Below are 22,927 nucleotides of genomic sequence, written 5' to 3'. Positions count from 1 at the left end.
TGTTAGTATTTCTGGAATGCATCATAAATTCTGACCCAACACAGCTGCCATTATGACACATGCAATTCAAGCTCATATTTAAAAAGTCTGGATGTGTTCAACTCCAGACTTTAGGTTTAGTCCAATATAAAGAGGACTTTCTGCACAATTTGAACACCTCCCCAAGGTTTCAGTTTTGGTGCAAGTCCATCTCACCATGCAACTGATCCAGTTAGCTTCTCTTACAATACCTCAGTCCTTGAGAAATGCTCTGCAGTCTTTCCCAGTCAAGGAACTAGAGAAACTTGAGTGTGCAAAATGTGTAATGCTCAAAGACATTACCTGCTCGATGAGGGAAGCTGCTGAATGAATAATTCCAACTCTGCTTCTTTGGAAAATATTGTGCATGTTGCGCCCGTCATTGTACTTTTTATATATCCATCTTCCCAACCATCCTCTACTGACGCTTTCCCAGCAGGTGACAATTTAATTCTCTCCGCAATTTTGTTCTTAAATTTGCTAGAGTGTACCTGAAGCGAAGCACATAATCAGAGCACGCTGGTGTAGCTATTCAATTCAGCGGATTGTCACTAAGAAGCATAACAGTAACTCTTTATTTTAAGGAGCCATAACTTAGAGGTTCCCTAGGGAAAAGCCTCATTTTCTTTTCAATGGCTCATAATTACTGTAGGTAGCAAGTACATCCTGAGTAAGTTTGGAGCTGCTGAGATGCAAACAGTGCTGTGTGCAACAGTTAAAATGTGCAAGGGAATCATTAAGCATCTCTGTGCATCCGACCTCAAGGGCCAAGGTCAGCTTCCATTTAGGCACCAGTAAGCATTAAATTTGCAAAAGTGCTCAGTACATTGAGTGTCCATTGCATGCTGACAGGCTTTGAAAACGTGGCCCTTCTGAAAATGTGGCCAATATCTTTAAGTGCCTGGATATTCTTGGTTCTATAAAATTCAAAGTACAATTTAGAAGATTCCGTAGCCAATTGTATGACTTAGGTTGTCTGATGGGCCATCTTTTTGTTTTGTGTCTGTACAGTACTTAACACCATGCGGTACTAGTTGGGGCTTCTATGTACTACTGCAATAAAACAGTGTTAATGCCTTTAAGCAATGACCCTTACTTTATGGCGTTAAAAGGCATTGCAGACTATAAATATGCCAATTAACATTTACAGTGAGGAGATAAATGCAAACCTAGCTGCAAAAATCTGAATTTGTATCCCATGCACTCCATTTTGCATGTAGGTAGTAAAATATTTCCTCCATCTTGTTCAGTAGGCTATTCACAGTTGTCTAATACCCTTTCAGATTAATGGATTACAAATAATTTGATAAAGATTAAACTATTCTGAGGATTTAGTTACTTTAGGAAAGAGCAATTTTCTTTCCTAATGTAACATCTCAGCAGGAAAGATTTAACACACTACGCCTGCTGCTATAATTAATCAAGCTTTTAAAATGTTTTAGTGCTTGGAGAAAGTTACAGAATAGAACAGAACTCACACAGTTTCTTTGCCTATTTCTTATATTTCCTGAGCCCCCCGCCAATTATGATGGCTAAAAGGAACTGAGTGGTCTTGAAAGTCTGCTCAGCATTTTTCAAAATCTGGTCAAAATCTGAATGCTTTTCATGCACAAAACTTAATCTGCCTTTCACTGACAAGTAAGGTTTTTTCCAGTTTATATTTTCCTTGATTCATTTAAATAAGAGTCATGTATGTTCTGGCAAAGCATTTTAAATGTCTTGTATTTTCACAATCTCACTCAATTAAAAAACTAGACTCCTTTTAAACATTTTATTCTATTTATTGATGCAGCCGGTTTACATTAGGCTAGGACCTGTATTTTCAGAACATGCCATTTGTGGCTATTCCTGCAGCCTTGTCGTAGCAAGAGAGGTACCTTACAAATAAGTTTAAGTGAACAATGCCTTATGCTGTTATTATTCAAGAGAATATCAGTGAAATAGTTTAAATATAATTTACATACATTGGATTATGAAAATAGATTTCTCCCATACATTTGACTGCCTGCTACAAAAATTATAAACAAAAATAATTCATTTAACTAGCCATACAATCCATTCTTCCTTCAATGCATGTACTTTACTCTCCTCTGAAGGAAAGTGGTACATTAAGAAATGTCCCTCTGATATTTATAAATACAACATTTTGACATGAAGATACAACTGCATTTCACCTAAGGACAGTGATGTCCAGTAAGCCCAAAGGCCTAAGAGCCTGATGAATCCCAATTCTGCTCCAAAAGGTCATGTGACATAGGAGTTAAATACAACTGGAAAATAATGTAGACTCTTACAGCTGCCCCCCCTTTCTTCGCCAAGCAATTTTTCAGACCTGACCTTTCCTAGGAAAATAAATAGTTTTGCTGTAACCTTTAAGACCAAATCACCTTCCTTTGTGCACAAGATCTGCACTTCTGCAGCTAAAAAGGCAAAGCACAGATGTTCTTGTGCCAATTTAGAATACTGTTACCCACTGGCAAGCTTTGCAAGTTTAACATCATGCCACATGTGTTTTTATCTACTAGTAATATTTGTGTTTCCTTCAACTTTAACGATGATTTTGACTTTGGGGTATTAGAGTTGGTAAGTGAGGTAAGTATTTGTGATGCACCCAGTTTTTATTTGGTATAAAAGGTTTGTGCTTGTTTGTGTACAAGAACAATTATGGAGATATATGAGAGGTTCTCAGCTGGTATTACAGCGGAAACAGCTTACTGAGTGAACATCATTGCTAGGCAGAGATCTCACAAGGCTTTCTGTGCTGCAGAAACTCCATGCCTCCCTGTGCACTCACAGGTAAAGAGCAGTAATGGAAAGGGGTTTTGCACTAGGTAAGTGGCTCCCATAGCTGCTCTGAATAAGCCCAACATGGAGCACTGGCCAAGGTCCATGCTATCTAGGCTTTCTTGAATTAAGCCTACAAGATGCTTACATAGCATGTGTGCAGAGGGCAACGGCTGTCATTCCATACACAGTAGTAGTAACTGGAATGGGACAGTCTGGTTACGTCTAGACTGGCATGATTTTCCGGAAATGCTTTTAACGGAAAATTTTTCCATTAAAATCATTTTCGGAAAAGAGCGTCTAGATTGGCACTTTTTGCGGAAAAGCGTCCGTGGTCAATCTAGACGCGCTTTTCTACAAAAAAGCCCCGATCGCCATTTTCGCGATCGGGGCTTTTTTGCGGAAAACAAATCTCTGCTGTCTACACTGGCCCTTTTGAGCAAAAGTTTTTCGGAAAAGGACTTTTGCCTGAACGGGAGCAGCATAGTATTTCCGCAAAAGCACTGACAATCTTGGATGAGATCGTCAGTGCTTTTGCGAAAATTCAAGCGGCCAGTGTAAACAGCTGGCAAGTTTTTCCGGAAAAAGTGGCCAGGCTAGACACAGCCCCTCTGTTTACCTTTCTGGAGGAGTCAACTCTATCTTTCTTTTCCTGATCCACACTTAACTTCCTGTTTAAAAACAAACCAACCAAAAAAAAAACAACCCACTTCCCCAAACACATGCACTTATGCTTGGTGCTGAAAGGGACACACATAAGCTAGAGAGAATTTCACTTATCAGCACTTTCCACTAATGTTGAATCAGCTAAATAAGTAGTTTGTGTCTTGGAACATGCTTATTTAAAGTTATAATTATAACAATGCTCTGCTGTGCATTTTTTTAGTGAAGATATAGAGGCAAGGATGCTTACAATGTATATTTCAGAAGTTGGCCGAGCCTCTGCATACTTGCATTCAAGCTACTACAGGGTAATATTACCTGTGATAATTTAGTGAAATGGTGTTTTGTTTTCCCCAAAAAAAGAAAGTACCTGAAAAGATATATTGGGAACCCAGTCCCAAACACATTTATCCTTTAATACACTGTGCATAAATAAAAAAACCTGTAGATATGCTAATACTAATTGTAAACCTGACCATTTCTGCTACTGTATATGTTTAACATTTCATATATTTATATTGCAGCTATAAATGTAATAAATATAATTGCATATATTGTGCTTTTTAAATTAAAATCCTAAAAATGCATTCCAAATGAGGTGATGCTAAAACAATCCTATTTGAAAACCAAACATTCCTGGTTCTAAAACCAGCCCACTTCCCCAACGACATTCATAAAAAAGTGATCAGAGGTGTTTCCTTAGGCACTATGGATATAAATTGTCTAATAAATGGTATGTCTAGATTATAAAAGGAGTGGGTGGAGAAAGACAGTCATAATAAGTGTTTTCATTTCTTCCTCTTCAGCATGTATTATTCCAGTCAACTGTCCCAGACCCTATCTGACACTCTGAGACATGTGTAAAGGTGTCAGCATCTCTTCAAAGATAGCTCCTTTTACGTTAGAGCCTCTCAAGTTAGCTTCCTGTAGATCACAGCCTGATAAGTCACAATTCTAAGGGATATAAAAGAAAAGCCTTTCAGATTAAGCATACACGGAAATCATCCTATGAGAGTCTAAGCTAATAAAGTGATAGATAAAGTTCAGTTTTGTAATTGTATCCTTTGGTATATATGGTTGTGACAATTTTGGTCCACTATTTGATCTGAGGAAGTGGGTCTGGCCCACGAAAGCTCATCACCTAATAAACCATCTTGTTAGTCTTTAAAGTGCTACATAGTCCTGTTTTTTGTTTAAGCTAATAAAGTCTTCCCCCTTTCTGCAGAATGGTAGTTAGAGCAAGGTAGAGACAGTTGGACAGTGGACACCCTACAATTCCTGGTAAACTCTTTCAGATTTAGATTTTGGTTGCTTACCAAAAACAACTTCGGTCAATTTTAGTTTTAGTGAAGGAATTGGCTAAGATATGGATGATTTGGGGCAATAAGAGGACAAATCTAAAAGAAAACCGACAGCTGCTAAACTTAAAAATCAGGGCTTCTTCATTGCTCCCAGTTTAAAGTATCCTTGTGTTCTATTTAATAGATAATCCATCTGAAAGGAATTAACCTTGCTAAAACCTTCTATAAATGCTGATGTTTAGCTAAACTGAAAATATAATTATTAGACAAGTTACTGGGTATGAAACAAAAACATTACTCACTTCTAAGTCAGTTCCTGCCAGAGTTGCTCCTCTGAGGTTACAGTTTTTTAGCTTTGCATTTTTCAAAGTTGCAACTCTTAGATTAATTCCTGTCATCTGACTTCCTTCCATGTCAACACCTTTCAGGTTAGCACCTAACAAAACACAAACAATAGGTCAACCAAAAACAAAGACCCATACTCAAGGGTGAAATTTACACAGCCAACCCCCTGCACAAAGCTAGGTAATCACAGGGCTTTGTGGACTTGTCCAAGTTCAAAACAAGTCACGGAAGAAAAAAAAAATTAGAATTCAGGAGCTCCTGCCTTCCAGTGACATGCTCTCAATCTTCCATACAAAGCCCCCTCAAAGATACTGATTCCACAAATTAAGGATGAACCTCTGTCATGTACTACTTAACAAAAGTCACAGGACTCTTTGCACTTTTAGTCTGTAGGACTCCCAAAAATATGTGGATACCAAAGAGAGAGACTATTTTTGTTACCTTCCAGGTTAGCTTTAAGGCCTGAGGGATCCTCAAAATTACATCCTTTCAGTGATGCCCCTTCTGCATTGGAACAGAGCATCTTTACACCTTGGAGGTTTGCACACTGGCGAAGAAAGAGGTACATGCCATCAGTGATGTTCTACATACAGCTCAGAGAACTCTAAGACCCAAAGGTAAGAACAATAGTTCAGATCATATAGTCTTAGAGTATGGCTACTCTACAGAACTCACAGCAGTGCACCTGCACCAGTGTACACTCTGCGGTGTAACTGCTGTCAGCCAATAGGAGAGAGGTCTCCCATCGATTTGATTTAATTCACCCCCAACGGGCAGCAGTAGCAACTCTTCCACTGGTTTAACAGTATCCACACCAGTGCTTAGGTTTGTGTAACTTATTCACACCCAAGTGACATAAGTTATACCAATATTAGTGGCAGCATGAACATAGTTTTAAAATACGAGCCCTGAGCAGATATAAAATTTGTATCTGCATGCGTATCTGTAAAAACGTCAGTGTGGGTATCTGTGACTCATCTGCAAATGCAGATACTTGCGATTGGCCACAAATTTGCAGGGTTCTGGATACAAAATGTGTATCTGCATCCATATCCGCAAAAAATGAGCTATGGATACCTGTGGATATGAAGCAGACATCCATGGATTTGCAGGGTTCTAAAATAAGGCACTGAAACCCATTAAAGCAAGGATATGCTGCCATCTAAGGAGAAGAGTGAAATTTTACAATACTGGTCCCTCACCAACCTCCTAGGATGGCAAGTAGCACAATAGCACAAAGCAGCTCTACAAGAGACCCAATGCAAGCTTAAGATCTAAAGCTTTACTTATTTACTGTAGACCAACACTTCTATAGAAATGTATTTGGGGATGGAAGGAGACCAAAACTTTTGGAAGGACTATAACCTTTTCAGGCACTAAAAACCTAGCAAAATAGGCCAGGGCAAGTCTTTGGGTAATCAAATTTTTAAAATAAGAGTTGTGAAGTGACATGTACATTCAAGTACTTGCAGAGGTTTTAAAAATAAATGTGGCTGTTTTATATTTGTTCCAATTATTGCTCTTCTATGTAATACACAAGAGCTTAGACTTTTAAAGACACAATTCTCACATCAAGCACTGATCCAGAGAGGTCAGCCCGTTCAAGATTTGCACAGCAAAGGTTGGCATGGGCAAGGTTGCAGCCGCTTAAGTTAGCCATCTTGAAGTTGATGTATCGAAGATCTAACCGAGAGAGATCTGCACCACTGAAATTTAGACCCTTAAAAAAAAAATACAGAAATTGAAAATGAGGCTTAGTCCAGATGTTTAAGTACAAAACTGAGTCAGAAGCTTCAGAGTTCTAATCTCATCTCTAACACCTTTCCCTTGGAGGCTGCTGACAATCTTTCTGACTCAATTCTCCCATTTCTAAGATGAAAATATTTAGATCAGAGAGATATTGGAGCATTGGACTGTGTAAGAAGCTTTACAAATAAAATAATTTATTTTTAGTTATAAAACACTAAATATCTACACATTAACTATTATTCCAATCTGTTTAAAAGACTTGATAATTCTATTTCATCCCCATACATGCTAAGATAAACAATGAAGGTAAGTGTCTAATGTTTAATTATACTTAAATCCAGATCTGAACAAATTTGTTGTAAATACCTAAGGAATTTACAACATTATACAAGGCTAACTAGTGTCCTTTGCCCTATAAATTAAAGAAAAATATACATAAGAATGCCACCTGCTCCATAGGAAACCTAATGAAATGTAAATACAAAACCTCATACATTGTCCTCAGTAATGTTAGTTCATTAAGTAGGAAATGGATTAATTCAATCAATGGCTGCTACATGAAACCTTCAACCGAAAATAATACAATAAAAAGCAAAACAAAAGGGAATTTCTTCTCTCTGCATGTTTAGTTCTGGATTAGCTATGTCAGTGGTCCCCAACGCGGAGCCCATGGGCGCCCTAGTGCCCGTGGGCGCCATGGCGCCCGCCGGGGCATTTATGTGTGCCTGCCAAAACATCTGGGCTGGTGCCAGCCCTAGGGGTGTGGCACATGTGTGGTGCCAGCCCCAGGTGCACGGCGCGTGGGCGGCCCCACCCCCAGGCGCCCAGCAGCCACGAAACGTTAGGGACCACTGAGCTATATCATTGAATCAAGACCTCCTGTCTAACATTTAAAAGGAAATAGAGGGCGAAAAAAAATCCTCCACAGACACAGCTTGGTCTCCATATCACTAATTGTCACTTGAGATAGAAGACATTTTGCTACTGGACTCTCTAGTACTATAGTTTATATTATACCTGACAGCGCAGTTCCGACTTAGTTGGGGTTGCCAGCAGAAATCGGACAAATTCCTTCCGGGATATAGGAGAATGATCCTCTGCTGGCTGAGAATTCTGCAAGGAAGTTGCATCAAAAGTTTAATCCTAACATTTATAGAAGTGAGAGATAAAATTGCTTCTAAAAAAGTCAAATACAACAAAATTTACCTTTATAGCTACTTCCAGATGTTCAATCAATGAATCAATGCCAAAAAATCTGGCTTCCTCCAAGACACCTAGCAGAAGAGAAAGTTACTTGGCTATTTAGAAAACACAATGCCAAGCTCCCTCCTTTGCTGGGATACAAGGATCTTTAAAACTTCCCTGTGCAGATCTGTTCCTAGGAATTGCAAGGGTATAAATTCAATTCTCTCTCCCTAATTCATCATTTAACTCTCAGGAAGACAAAAACCACTTGTTGTTGAATTTAAACATAATCCCCTAGCTATATAAAATAAAACTATCAACATATACGTTACATTACATATGAGAAGGGAGGAGAAAAGGAGGAGACCTTATCCATAGATAAAGGAAAAATAATCGACCTTAGTAATAGTGTGTTTCCAACACAGTGTTTCTTTTACATAAGGGACAAAGAAGAACTAGTGTGCATGTGGGTTAAAGAATCAAATCCAGAATTATTGTATTCGATTGGGGCATGCCAAGAATCCTGACAAGCCTCAAGATGAATAGATATGAAGATTCATTAAATTGTAAATCACAGAATTAAACTTATAACAAATACTCCAAAGTTTTAAAAATCATCTACAAACCCGCAGGTAAACATACACAACTCTTACTGTTACCAGTGGATGTACCTAGAGGCACAGTTTATCTTTTGGCAATGAACGTATTGTAGGGATAATACACACCTCGCAAATTAACGCCATCGTTTACAATGAGCTGTCCATGACGCAAATAGTTTAGAATTGGTTCGAAGTATTCTGGACTGCGATCGATTAGGAATGCTCCCCTGTGATCCTGCTTATTTCCCCAGACATCTGTTTCCACATACACAAAGAAAAAAATAAATTTGATACAATGATAACTGTTATGGTTGTAATCAAAATATAAAAAAAAAGTATCCTCACACTACAAAAATTAACAGATTGTGATGATTTACTTGAAGGGACACACAGAAAAAAGAGAGGGAGCAACTGTAAACAGAAAACAATATATATTAGTGCACAAGATACAGTAGTTGAATCAACATAAATCAGAGCAGAACAGGACTGTTTGGCTATGTCTACACTGGCCCCTTTTCCGAAAGGGGCATGCTAATTTGACTTCAAAGTAGGAATAAGAGATCTCCGGAAAAGGGCTTTTTTCCGGAGGATCGGGGCCAGTGTAGACACTCTTTTCCGGCTTTTCTAAAAGCCGGAAAAAAGCGGCGGACATTTTTATTTAAATGCCGCGGGGGATATTTAAATCCCCCGCAGATTTCCCTATTACGACCTGTCAAATTAGCATGCCTCTTTTGGAAAAGGGGCCAGTGTAGACGTAGCCTTTTAGTTTTACTGGAGCACAGACTGGATCTTTGTCTCTTGATAGGAGGCATCTTGCAGAGGGCTTTTGTCTTGTCAACATGGGAGCATCGATCCGGATCGGCAGAAGGCCAGCTCAACCCCTCACACATCTAACTCACCTGACCAGTGTAGTTAGCGGGAGCAACTATTGGTAACAACAAGACGGAGTGTGCGTGCGTGCATGCGTGCGTGTGTGTGTGAGAGAGTGCATGAATGTTATATATCATATGCATATGATAAAGTACTGATTGATCTATGTATGTTCAATAAATGTGGCGTGTTGCCTTATCCCCCTGAAAAAGATCCCGGGTGCTTCTTTTAAGCACAACATCTTGAACTGTCAAAGTGAGGTGCATCTAAAAGTATAAGTATTACCAGGGCTTGACAATTAGGGCAATCTACTCACTAGTGGCAAGTAGATTTTAGCCTGGCACCGCGCCGCAGAGCGGTTTGTGCATGCCCAGCACGGTCAGCGCATGCGCAGTGTGCCAAACCGCACGGCTGGCAAGCGGGGCTTGCTGCCGCTTGTCAAGCCCTGAGTATTACCAATTATAATTAACATTTTCAAGATATCGTACAAACTTTTAGCACAACTGGTGAAAAGCAGAGTATTCCAAGTTCTGTGTTTGTACTCTAACAAACTCATAAGGAGCATGTGACTTTTTTAAAATGAAAATTGACGGCATTTCTATTGTTTCTACTAACTTTAAGGAATAAGTCGATTTAAGCATACCAACCTTTACCTTTAAACATACGGGCCAGCATACTGTCAGGCTCTTTATTAACTAAAGTACTCCTGAAAAATAAAGAAAACTCAATTTATATTTAGTTTCCCTTAGCTCAAAAGGTACATTGCAACATATCAATAATTTCTTATACCTACAGTTATGAAAGTGATGATAGTAAGAGGTGCATCTCTAAATTACAATGCTGTACCAGACCTATTTTACATAAGAATCAGAAAATTATTCTGATGAGACATCTTAAAAGAAGAGAGCTTATTTGATTGACTAAAGTGTAGTAGAGAAAATTCCAAGTAGTACAATTTTCTGGCAGGTTTTTAATACTAAAAACTGTTTTAAATCAGTAATAGCAAACACTAAGAAACCGCAGAGAAAGATTTTCCCCTAAAGTGATTTTTTTCCCAATGTTCTTTTATTTGCCCTCTGAAGACTCATCAAGTGAACATACAATCAGATAATGCAATTAACAGTATCAACTCACGGAAATCTATAGCCCTTTGAAAACAAAACGTAAATAGTTATTTTCCCACCGTGTAGTTGTAAAGTAACGGCCTCCAACATTTAGTGTTAACCAATCTGTGTGCGACCCTGTTAGTTCTTCGTGAAGTTTTACATCGGTCTGAGGATCTACATTGACGAAATGTACAAAGTGATCTTTAGTCAAGTGTATTTCTGAATTATCCCACATTATGAAACACCTCTTCAGAACACCGTTTTCACACTAGTGAAAAGAATTTCATATATATTTTACATTTACTTCAAATCTGTTTCTTCAAGCATCAAAACTAGAGATGTTTGTGTCTAGTTGACCAACTGATAAGCAGGAGCTTATTGATTAGCACTATTGGCTGGTCGCTTCCCCCCAGATACTGCTCTGCATTGTAAAGCCCACAGAAGTCAACGTGCAAAGGTGCTAGCACGGCCCCCGCTCTGCAGGTCTCTCCTCATTCAGCAGACCTCACACACACAGCTGCCACTCTGCATTGTACAGCCCAGGGAAGCCAGCAGTTGAAGGCGCTAGCATGGCTCCTGCTCCATGGTCTCTTTTCATTAATCAGACCTCAGACACACACCCCAACTGTGTGTGGCGAGGAGGGGGGGGGGGGAGTTGTGGTCTGCTGAATGAAAAGAGACCCACGGAGCAGGGGCTGTGCTAGTGCCTTTAAGTGCCGGCTTCTCTGGGCTTTACAATGAAGAGCCGTAGTTGGGGACGTTTTGCTGAGGAAGTAGGTCTGGCCCACGAAAGCTCTTCACCTAATAAACTATCTTGTTAGTCTTTAAAGTGCTGCATAGTCCTCTCTTTTGTTTCAGCAAGATCAGACTAACACGGCTACATCTTTATTGCTGTGAATCGGCACCAGCTAGAATGAGCACCACAACTGCCTACCCGTGTCCACTAATCAAATAGTTGACAGAAAAGTCTATTGACTATTTGATTAGGGAAGTATTTGCATTTTAACATCCCTAGACAAAACTTTAGTCAAAACCCCCCAAACTTACCAATGAATGGTTCCCCTTCACAAACAAACAAAACATCATCATCCCTGGAGAAAAAAGAAAGTATACTTTTTTATAAAAAGTCATTAGTCCATGGATACCTCTCTTTAAATTTGATGCTTAAATCAGAACTGTCATTCATTCTTAAATTTGACACTTTACCTATGGGCCTCAACAAAGATGCTAATTATCTCAACCATTACAGAGATAGCTTCCCCAATTATCACCCCTAGCATCATTACCTCACAGACACTAACCTTCCCTTCTCACCACGCCCCCCCCATTCTAAAATCTGATTTGTCAATTTTATATGTGCTCACTTTTTTTTTTTTTAATTGTATCACTTTGGTATATATGGTCATACCAATTTTCTTCCACAAATTGATCTGAGGAAGTGGGTCTGGCCCACGAAAGCTCATCACCTAATAAACCAGTCTTTAAAGTGCTGCATAGTCCTGTCTTTTTTCTCTCTCTCAACCAATTGAGGTAATGGAAATTGATTATCATTTACTTAAGAGTCAAGTTTGATCTCCCATTTTTTATGAACGTAACACTTAATGTCAATGGAGATTTCCCCAAATTTCACCAGTATAAACCAGGCAAGAATCAAGCCTTCTATTACTTAGCAAGTTTAGTTCAGTTCATTAGTTGCATCTCCTGTGAAATGTATAGTATGCACATTTCTGTTTAACAATTATAGGTGTTAAATATCATTACATTCAACTTATACAAGCAGTTTAATTTTGTCTCTCAAAATAAAGAAAAAAAAAAACCCAAGTTGGCTATGATATCAAAGCATTTGTTTTGACAAATAAATGCCTAAGATGACCTGCAGACAGGAGAACGCTAAAGGGGAAAAGTGCTAGTTTTCTCTTGCTTCAAACAGGGTCAGGATAGAATCCACACAGAATCATGCAGCATTCTATAACTGATAATATGGGTCAGGACCCCAAATTGGGTTGGCTTAGAGTTGCTGTGTCTGGAGCTAAAGCCAAAGTCCAACCACTTCAAACACCTATGTTACAGGCCCTCTGCCTAGGTTCAAGTCCCACCTCCCCCACTGCTCACCCTGGGAGCAGCGAGGCGGCCCCAGGAATGGAACTGGCTCCCATATTAGGGTGGTGAGGTGAGACAGTTTGGGATGGGGAGGCTTTGGCCCTCCCACGTGGAGCAATGGGGCTCAGGCTTCAATTCCCCCTTCTGGGGTCATGTAGTAATTTTTGTTGTCAGAAGGGGGTACCTGTGCAATGAAGCCTAAGAACCCCTGTTCTAAAGTATCAGATATTGATCATTGTTAGAGGCAGGTTATTAACCGAAGAACCAACAGGACAGTCAAATGGCTTCTCTAGCATTTTCCTCATTTCATATAACAGCCTATCAGTATCTATATCAATTAAGCTAGCTTTTATTTGGACAAACATTACCTAATCAAAGAAATATCATCAATGAGTCCACCCTTCCCATTGTACACGCTGGTTGCTTTTATTCCAAGCTTATTGCTAGCAACAGACAGCAAATCTGATAATGTTCCATAAACAGCCACCACCTATAAAGAGAAGACAGGTTATTTAGTACTGCAGATACCATGTGGATAATTTTTCTGGACACGTAATCTGCTTTTTTAAAGAGAAAAACACCTTTCTTATCCACACCTAATATGAAGGGGGAAAAATAAGCCCCCATGCCACAATCTAATGGTCCTCTCTTTAAAACTGCTTCAGCTCATTAGTTTCTTTTGGCTGCATCTTTATAATAACTAAGAAATAACAACTTACGCATTAAACTTAAAAAAAATTACTGATTGTACAGCAGGTAAAATAATCCTACTCTAGTTAGGAGGACTTAAGCCTCTTATTTTAAATCCTGCTAATTCTCTGTGTACTGGCTCATGAAATTGCAAAATTTCTTTAACACACAACACACACAGCAAGTCCCCAAGAATAAATAGCTAAGAGGAGGGGGGAAAAAAGTCTCCAAGGCACCAAAGTGTTTACGATTGGGAACATAAGAAGTGTCATGCCAGATGAGGTCAGTGATACATCAAGTCCATTCTGAAAGTAGCCAATACCAGATGTTCAACAGGAAAGTTCAACAAACTTTGCAGTGAGCAATTTTGAACAACCTACACCTGAACATTCCCTAACCCCCAACTGTTAATGTTTGGCTCCTGGCCTGACTTGAGAATCTAACTTAATTGTAAATGTTTTCATTGTCCATATAAACACGCAAGCTTTTCTGAATCTTAAGCTCTCGATCTCAACATACCACACGGCAGCAAGTTCTATAGGTGAACAGGTAAAATGTTACTAAGCCGTCAAAAATAGCACAGTTCTTAAGCACAATAGTACTAGAATGTTCTATCATTCAACAAATTTATATTTTTTGTACCATAACAGGAACCAGTTTGACATGCATCACAAAATGGAATTTTTTTAAATCACTGAGTATTGCCAAATATCAGCTTGTGATTCCAAAGACAGTAGATTGAACTGAACTAGGGATGTGAAAGGTTAACCACAATGGGTGATGCTTACTGGTTCTGGTTAACAGGTGGGACCTTACCCGCCACGAGCAGGCACGCTCCAACCTGGCTGCTATACCAGCGGTGACAGCCCTCTTCCCCCACCCCTGTGCGGGCTGGGAGCCAGCATCCCCTGCCTGCTGCATGGGGGCCGCTCCAGCCCAGCTGTGGCGGACAGCCTCTCCCCACTCCCCCATCTAATCAGTTAACAGATCAAACTTAGGCTATGTCTACACTCATGGCTTCCTACACGAGTAATATGCAAATGAGGCTAAGCATGGAATATCGCCGAGCCTCATTTACATTCCTAATGAGCCACCATTTTTTTCAGAAGAGGCTCTTGCGCAAGGAGCGTCTACATTGCCCCTTCTTGCGCAAGAAAAACCCTCTTGCGCAATGCCGTTCTTCCTGAAAAGTAATAGGTGTAACGGCATCACGCAAGAGGGTTTTTCTTGCGCAAGAAAGGGCAGTGTAGACGCAAGAAGAGGCATTGGTCCCAGGACTCACCCTTGGGGGACACCACTAATTACCCCTCTCCATTCTGAAAATTCACCATTTATTCCTACCCTTTGTTTTCTGTCTTTTAACCAGTTCTCAATCCAAGAAAGGACCTTCCCTCTTATCCCATGGCCATGTAATTTACACAAAAGCCTTTGGTGAGGGACCTTGTCAAAGGCTTTCTGAAAATCTAAGTATACTATATCTACTGGATCCCCCTTGTCCGAATGTTTGTTAACCCCTTCAAAGAACTCTAATAGATTAGTAAGACATGATTTCCCTTTACAGAAACCATGTTGACTTTTGTCCAATAAATTATGTTCTTCTACATGCCTCTCAATTTTATTATTTACTATTGTTTTGACTTATTTGTCCGGTACTGAAGTTAGACTTACCGGTCTGTAATTGCCAGGATCACCTCTAGAGCCCTTTTTAAATATTGGTGTCACATTGGCTACCTTCCAGTCATTAGGTACGGAAGCCGATTTAAAGGATAGGTTACAAACCACAGATAATAGTTCAACAATTTCCCATTTGAGTTCTTTTAGAACCCTTGGATGAATGCCATCCGGTCTCAGAAATGTGTTAACATTAAGTTTTTCTAGGATGTGGAAAGTAGCGGCCCATACAGACCAGGTCTTTGTTTAAACCTATATTCAAGGTGTCAAACTTGTAAATGAAACCCATGTTTTGTAGTTTCTCTCTCTAGGGGACTTTTGAAATTGCTTTGAAATAGTACAGACATTTATGGATCCATTAGTGAGTGCCCGGGGATGTGGAAATGTTCCCCAACAGGTTTGTGTGTGTTACCATTTCTAATATCTGCTCTGTGTCCATTAATCCTTTGTTATAGACACTGTCTAGTATGGCCAATATACATGGCAGAGAGACAATGCTGGCACTTGATGGCATAGATCCCATTGATGGATGTACAGTTGTATGAGCCTCTGAAGTGGTGGCTGATGTGGTTACGTCCTGTGATGATGCCGCTTGTATAGATGTGTGGACAGAGTTGGCACCAGAGTTGATCACAGAGGTGGGTTCCTGGGTGAATATGATGGTGAACTATGTGGTTACGGGAAAGAATTGTCTGTAGGTGAGGATTGGCATGCCCCCAAGGCCTGTGAGAGTGAGGGGTCATTTTTCAGGATAGGTTGCAGATTGATAATAATGCACTGTAGGAGTTTAAGTTGGAGGCTTTAGGTAATGACCAGTTGTGTTCTATTGCTTTTTTTGTTGGGCCTATCTTGCAGAAGCTGATGCCTGGGTACTCGTCTGGCTCGGTCAATCCGTTTTTTCCACTTCTCCAGGTTAGTATTTAAGTTTTAAGTGACAGACCCTTCCCCCATGCTTTACAAAGTGGACTCTTGGACATGCATATACATAACTCAAAGGTGGTTTGAGCGAATTATTTCATGTAACCTATTGATCTTCATGTCATGATCTGCTGGTTCTGTTTATCTTACTCTGTTGTATGTGTCATTTGTGTGTACAAAATTCGACACAAGGAGTGGGGAATACTTGGTGAGTTTCAAATGTGTGAATGGGAGACATGGAGGGCGTTACCTGCAAATTCTAGATGAGCCACTGTTAAACAATCTTTTATCCTTAAGTCTGAGCAGTGGCTGGTAGGGAGTGGCCTCAACTCCTTAACAAAAGGAATAGGAAAGCAGAGGCCTGGATCTTTTGGCTGAGCTGCACCTGAAGGAAGGAGCCTGAGACCCCAGGCTGGGGAAGAGAACCCTGGTTTAGAGTGGCAGCTGGAAAAGAGATTTTAGGGTGAGTTTAAGTTTGCACTGAGGTTTCAGTGGAGAATTAGCCAAGCGGTTTTGTTTCTTTTGATTATTTGTAACCTACTTTGCTCTACCTACTTTCTCTTATTACTACTTAAATCCTACTGCTTCAACTTAATAAAACCATGTTTATCTTCTATCAAACCCAGTGTAAGCGATTGTTACCTGGGGAGGCAACCAGTGTGCACATTCCCCCTTTCATTGCTAAAGGGGGCTTACCTAATTCTTTGGGGTTTGATCCCATCTGGGGAGTGCTCTCTCAGGAGGCTGGGTTCTAAACTGCACTCTCCTAGGACCTGGAGTGGTTCAGTGTCTGTACTGCTTCTTCGTGGGGGCAGGGATCTCAGCTCAGGGCCTTGGCTGGGGGAGACCAACGGAACTGGCCCAGCCAGACCAGACAGTGAGGAGCCCCAGAGAGAAGGAAGGACAGTGGCAGTGGCGGTGTCAGCACCCTGGGAGGCAACCCCAAGGGGTCATCTGTGACCGCACCCCGTCACACAACTGACTGAGAAATGTGTGTTGAATGGAAGCTAGAGGCATGCAGGTAATTATAACAGTCGGTAGGTTTCCGCTATAAGGTGATGAAAATGTGACTGTCCTGTAATGATGCGTTTCCCAGGTCTGTGGATCTTGGGTAGCAGATATAAAGCTTCTGGTTGGTGTTTGTGAGTGTGTTTGTGTAAATCTGGTCCTGAGTTGTATCAGGAAGTTTAATGAGCAGGTGGTTTAGTTCTTTTTGGTGTTTAGTGGAATCATAGGAGAGAAGCCTGTAGAAGCTGGTGCTGGTGAGTTGTCTGGTAGCCTCCTGTTCATAATCTGTTCTGTGCATGCTGACTACAGAATTCTCTCAAGTTGGCACACTTACAGCAGGACTATCAGATTATACTGACTCCTCAAACCCTATGCCACCAACACTCTCAGCTACCAGGGGCAGCAGAGCGGGGTGGCATGCGGGAGCCAGTCCACGAGAGGAGCTTCTGATAGAAAGGCAGTAGCATGTGTTGGCAATGGCCCCTGTTTGTGGGGAGTCCAAGCTCCCAGCAGACAGAGGCTGCTACGCATTAAAAAAAAAAGTTACATATTTTTTAAAAACCCACGTTTTGTAATGTTTAAAAAAAAATCCTGTATTTTTCTACAGCCCGTACTTACATTACACCAGAGAACGGTGTGAGTTGCAGCAGCAAGATTTACAATATCTACCCACTACCCCAGCCAAATTAACACAACCTGCAAGAACAACCACAACCTCCTCTCCCCCCAAGGATTTACACTGTGATTCACAGGCAATAATTCCCATCCACAAACCTGCGACACCCACAAAGATACACAGACCGAGACCTTAGCATTCACCTACCAACAGGGCACCAGGGGCATTCTTTCCCCGTGCCCCCCAAGTCCTGCTCCTCCTGAGAGCTACACTGCCTTCCCTCCATGTCCTCACCCAAAGTACCCTTCAAACCCCATTCCCTACCTAAGCCCCTCCCCCATCTGAACTCCCCCTCAAAACCTACCCCTCAAACTCCGCCCCAACTAAGCCCCTCCCCCACCTTAACTCCCCCTCAACACCTACCACTCAAACCCCGCCCCTAACTAGGCTCCTCCCCCTCAACTCCTCCCCCTCAAACCCCGCCCCTAACTAAGCCCCTCCCCCGCCTTAACTCCCCCTCAACACCTACCCCTCAAACCCCGCCCCTAACTAGGCTCCTCCCCCTCAAACCCCGCCCCTAACTAGGCTCCTCCCCCTCAACACCTCCCCCTCAAACCCCGCCCCTAACTAGGCTCCTCCCCCTCAACACCTCCCCCTCAAACCCCGCCCCTAACTAGGCTCCTCCCCCTCAACACCTCCCCCTCAAACCCCGCCCCTAACTAGGCTCCTCCCCCTCAACACCTACCCCTCAAACCCCGCCCCTAACTAGGCTCCTCCCCCACCTTAACCCCCCCTCGCATTCCCTCCCGCTTCCAACGTCTCCTCTCCCTCGCGCACCCCCCCTATTAGTTCCCCTCCCCCACCTCTTCTCAGGGTCCCCATGCCCCCCCCAAAACGTCCTCCCCCACCATGCAAGCTCCGGAGTCCCCCCGCCCTCTTCTCCTCAGAGCCCCTTGCCCCCTCACCTTCCCATTCTTGGGGGTGCCATTGACGAACAGGGTGACCCGCCTCATGCTCCTACGATGCTTCTAAACCCGGAAACCAGCAGCGGTGACTGACAAGGCCGGGACCCAACCAGAGCCGCACTTCCCCCTCCTCTTGCCCAATAGAATGCAGAGGTGGGAGGGACGTTCATTGGTGCAGGTGTGTGGAGGTTAGGCAGGGAGAATTGACAGGGGGCGGTCTGCCTCGGGGGGGGGCGGGGTCTCGGTTGTAGCCAATCAGAACTCTTACAGTCAGGCAGCTTGAAAAGAGTAGGGCGTCACCCTTCACGGCCAAATGGCATGAGGCGTATTTGCATAAAAGGGGGGTCGACTCACTCCCCGCCTTCTGATTGGCTCGTGTATGTCACGTGAGGGAAGGACCGGCCGTTTGATGGGCTCTATTTCAAAACTAAGAACTCTCCAATCGCGACGAAGCTCTGTTCCCTGCGCGCTGCCGGGACTCGCTGCAGGGAAAAGAGTCCCGTGTCGCTGAGCCGCCGGCAGAGACTGAGCACCTAAGTCTGCCAGCGACAGCCTTCTTCTTTGCCCCTTCCATGAGGCGGATGGCACATGCGCAGATTGGTGGGGCTAGCAGGGGAGGCGCCTCAGCGCTGGCCCAGCCTGCGGAGGGATACGCACGTGCATGGAGGAGGCAGTGAGTTTGAATGTTAGAGGCGCGTCTAGCCTAGTGGAGTTTCCTCAGTCGGATCGTTCGGGATCCAGGAGCCGCTGGGGGTGAGGGGGGAGCGGAAGCAGGGGGAGGGGCGGGGGAGGCTAATGAGGGGGGCAGGGGGCGGGGGAGGCTAATGAGGGGGGTGGGGGGCGGGGGAGGCTAATGAGGGGGGCAGGGGGCGGGGGCGGGGGAGGCTGAGGGGGGGCGGGGGTGGGGTGGGGGAGGCTAATGAGGGGAGCAGATAATGGGGTGGGGGAGGCTAATGAGGGGGGGCGGGGGTGGGGGAGGCTAATGAGGGGGAGCAGATAACGGGGGTGAGGGAGGCTAATGAGGGGGGCAGGGGGCGGGGGAGGCTAATGAGGGGGAGCGGGGGTGGGGGAGGCTAATGAGGGGAGCAGATAATGGGGTGGGGGAGGCTAATGAGGGGGGGCGGGGGTGGGGGAGGCTAATGAGGGGGAGCAGATAACGGGGGTGAGGGAGGCTAATGAGGGGGGGCGGGGGTGGGGGAGGCTAATGAGGGGGAGCGGGGGTGGGGGAGGCTAATGAGGGGGAGCGGGGGTGGGGGAGGCTAATGAGGGGGGCAGGTATGATAGGAGTTGAGGAAATGCCCATGGAAACAACTGGTTGGAGAATGGGCTGGGGAGGGAGGAAGTTGCTGGCTGGGTGGATATTGCTTGATAGACCCTTGGGCACAGGGGCTCTTCTCTGCTGCCCCTCCTGGAGCTGTGTTGGCCCCTGTTACCGGGTTTCTTTTTGTCATGTGCTACATGCCCCTGTGATCCCCTTGAGAATATGTGGAATATGCTCCCTTTTCTCTTTGTGCGCGCCCCCCCCCTCCCTTCAAGCTGCATCCCCTTGGATGGGGGTCAAGAATGTGCAGCAGTGAGCAGCAGCTGTGACTCGGCATGCTTGCCCAACAAAATTTCCCGTCTTCTTTTCTACCCATTGCCCTCACTCTCCATTTCACCTTGTTGCCCAGTTGAATGACAGGCTTTCTGTACCACCAAGTGCTCCCAATCTATGGTCACATTTTAGTATGATAAAGGGAACAATGAAACAACTAAAAGTAGATAACCTGGGCCTCCCATTCATATATGTCAAACAATGCCACATGCACAGCATGGTATAACAGGCTTTTCCCCCTTCTTAAAACACCTGTTATTTTAAAGGATCAACTTACTCTTAATACTCTGTTCCATCTGCCAACTGGTGTTGAGCTTTTCAAAGCAGGAAGGCCCACTTTGATATTGAATAAACCTGCAGCATCATGTTGTTACAATGTTCTTTTAATAACATTTTGTCACAGCCTGACACACTTAGTTAAGCATTGTGATGCTCAGGTGCAAGACTTGTGCTTATACTGCTTTGAATTTTGGGCATGAATTTCTGTTTAACTTTTCACTATCCTATTTGCCATACTTAGATAACATCTTTTTATTTAAATGAACAAACTGATTTATCCTGTTGTGCTCTAGATGATCATTATCTCAGAAGCTGGATATTTCTTTAATGAAAGTGAGTACTGGCTTGTGCATTTTTAAAAAAACAACAAATGATATGGTAGCACTTTATAGACTAGCAAAACATGTAGATGGTGGTATTAGATTTCGTGAGGTGGTGATTTGGAAATCTCCACCGTAATGTTGAATTAGCTTAGATGGTTTTTGTGTTTAATATAGACATCAACATACGTCAGAATGTTATGCATATAAGATCTGATATTTACAGTAAACTTCATAGCTAACATTTCATGCTTCTCTCCATAGAATGGCAGCAGTATCTTCTAATGGCTTGATGTCTGCATGTTATGGTGATTGCTTTTACAAAAAAACATAATGACGACGTCTTAATGACAGACGCATGATTACAAGAGAGCAACAAGACTGGTCATATTTTTTTAAGCTCAGAAAACAGCACTGACAATGCGCAGAAAATCTAGACAAATTATAAATACTGTTGCTGATGTCAAAGAAAATTTGAAAGGACTTATTGAAGAAGAGAAGGTTTATTCTCTGCCCATTCCAAAAGACAAGTTTGTCAAAATGGATGAATCAAAAAGCTCATACCTTTCAGAAATTGAAAATTTAAATGACCTGAGATCTACACATGTATTTAAACCTGGAGTAAAATGCAACGAATACATAAGGAGAAAATCATATCAGAACAGCAAGGATGATAGTAAACTGGCAGTAAACAAAAGCCTTTCTTTTAAACTAAAGGGAAACTTACTTCAACCTTCCTTGTCCTTTTTGACAGCACACAAACCTCAAAGTCCTTTTTCAAAAGGCAGCCCTACATTCTTGGATGATGCAAGCTATGTGACACCTGATAAAGGTGAAGCAGATGTAAAACCAGATTGTGAAACATCAGAGAATGTAATGAAGACACCTGTTGATTTTGCAAGTGTAACTATAGCTGAATTTGGGATTACTCCAGAGTCTTTTACTGCTAAGCCATCTATAGGTAAGGGGTTAGCAAAGTGACTCTTGGAATGAATGTTTCAAAATACTGTGGTTCATTTGTGAATGAGAACATTCTCTTAAATATTTAATGGTGGTTGTGAATGGTGGTCCAGAAGATTTCAGGGCATTTGGGACAATTTCTGATAACACAGATATAGGTTTTATAAGTAGTGATTTGGAAATAGTACAGGAGATGGAAATTGTGAAGAATTGTCCAACATTCATTATAGCTGGTGTATAGAGTAATTTGCTATTAAACATGTGTTTTCTTGGGGAGAGGGGAAATACTATGACTTCCTAGAGCTCTGTTAAGCCTATTCATGGGAATAGGATCAGATGGAAGGAATTTTGAAAAGGTAACAGAGCTTTCTTCCTCCTACATTCTTTTATAGCCAAATTTGGCTATTTCTGTCAGTGGCATAGGCTCTTCATAAGTAAAACTAAGTGTGAGATTTCACGATCAGTAGGTAGACAGGGTTTCTTCCTGATGTCCAAATGACAGTAAATTTACACCTTGATAATTACACCATGATTGTTTCACAGCAATACTTTTTATGTATATTGTAGTGATGTTTACATCATCATTTTCTACTGTTCCTGTTTAAGGGCACAAAAGAGAGCAAAGGAGGATGTTAAATAGGTTGCTAAACATGTTTTCAAACCGATCTAGGAACTGTCAATATAGTTCTCCCATGGAAACAGTGTTAGACTTCAAATTAGGAATGTGGGTTTTTATTTTGTTTTGGCTTTTCTGATGCAAGGAAGCTGAGGGAGGGTAGTTTTGCATGGCACTATTCTCGCCCACTCACAGCCCCAAACCTGGGAATTCTAGCAGAACTTCTCATGAAAGTTTATGTTGGTCATACAGCATTAACTTTCTATCTTCTGGTTCTTGTACTGTGGAGAAGTGTTGAGTGAAGGAACATTCATGCTGTCAAGGAAGGGGATACCCAAGAGTTGATATGAAAGAGTTTTTCCTTTTGAGCTTTTTTGTTTTTACTTTCTGTAAAGACCTTTTCTTGTTTTCCCTTTCTGTATACCAGTACTGTGCCTGATTTCTGGATACACACAAAGCAAAGAAACTGTTCTATGCTTTCCGTGAGAGAGAGAGGGTGGGTGGACGCACGTGCGCACACACGACCTTCTTTCACCTCTTCCACAAAATTGTTGTGGAGTTTTCCTTCTC

At 42.3% G+C, this 22,927-nt stretch overlaps 2 protein-coding genes across 11 annotated transcripts in view; one reads left to right on the top strand and one right to left on the bottom strand.

Moving 5' to 3' along the window:
• Window positions 1–314: 314 nt before the first annotated feature.
• KCTD9 (potassium channel tetramerization domain containing 9) lies at window positions 315–18,830 on the bottom strand. Of its 2 annotated transcripts, none has more exons than XM_075910689.1 (12): window positions 18,589–18,830; window positions 13,089–13,210; window positions 11,668–11,711; window positions 10,698–10,794; window positions 10,162–10,220; window positions 8,771–8,899; window positions 8,067–8,134; window positions 7,878–7,973; window positions 6,682–6,831; window positions 5,553–5,658; window positions 5,069–5,202; window positions 315–509 (listed from the first exon to the last, which is right to left on the bottom strand). In XM_075910689.1, the coding sequence occupies exons 1-12, from the start codon at window positions 18,634–18,636 to the stop codon at window positions 318–320; spliced, it is 1,245 nt and encodes a 414-aa protein (XP_075766804.1). In that variant the 5' UTR covers window positions 18,637–18,830; the 3' UTR covers window positions 315–317. The 2 variants fall into 2 exon arrangements, with proteins under 2 accessions (XP_075766804.1, XP_006114253.1); XM_006114191.4 differs by lacking the exon at window positions 315–509 and adding an exon at window positions 518–4,419 and having other exon boundaries at window positions 18,589–18,798.
• Window positions 18,831–19,090: 260 nt separating this feature from the next.
• CDCA2 (cell division cycle associated 2) overlaps window positions 19,091–22,927 on the top strand; it is a 30,695-nt gene continuing 26,858 nt past the window's right edge. For 3 of the 9 annotated variants that reach the window (XM_075910688.1, XM_075910680.1, XM_075910683.1), the window contains exons 1-3: window positions 19,099–19,341; window positions 20,703–20,794; window positions 21,046–21,742. In XM_075910688.1, coding sequence (XP_075766803.1) covers window positions 21,202–21,742 — 541 coding nt within the window. In that variant the 5' untranslated portion in view covers window positions 19,099–19,341; window positions 20,703–20,794; window positions 21,046–21,201. Of the gene's footprint in view, window positions 19,342–19,941; window positions 20,795–21,045; window positions 21,743–22,927 lie in introns of those variants that run through there. The other 6 variants (XM_075910684.1, XM_075910681.1, XM_075910682.1 and 3 more) reach the window with 6 other exon arrangements.

The sequence above is a fragment of the Pelodiscus sinensis genome, chromosome 28 (assembly GCF_049634645.1).
Source record: "Pelodiscus sinensis isolate JC-2024 chromosome 28, ASM4963464v1, whole genome shotgun sequence".
Classification (NCBI taxonomy): Eukaryota; Metazoa; Chordata; order Testudines; family Trionychidae; genus Pelodiscus; species Pelodiscus sinensis.
The sequence above is the reverse complement of the archived record's forward strand: the minus strand, read 5'-3'. Positions and strand labels throughout refer to the sequence as shown.

Excerpts from the sequence above, each read along its gene's own strand:
- KCTD9 (XM_075910689.1), bottom strand. The coding sequence starts at position 18,636 with ATGAGGCGGGTCACCCTGTTCGTCAATGGCACCCCCAAGAATGGGAAG. Across the intron at positions 10,221-10,697 it reads CGTTACTTTACAACTACACG|GAGTACTTTAGTTAATAAAG; the intron begins GTGGGAAAATAA and ends TTTATTTTTCAG. Across the intron at positions 7,974-8,066 it reads ATCTGGAAGTAGCTATAAAG|AATTCTCAGCCAGCAGAGGA; the intron begins GTAAATTTTGTT and ends ACTTCCTTGCAG.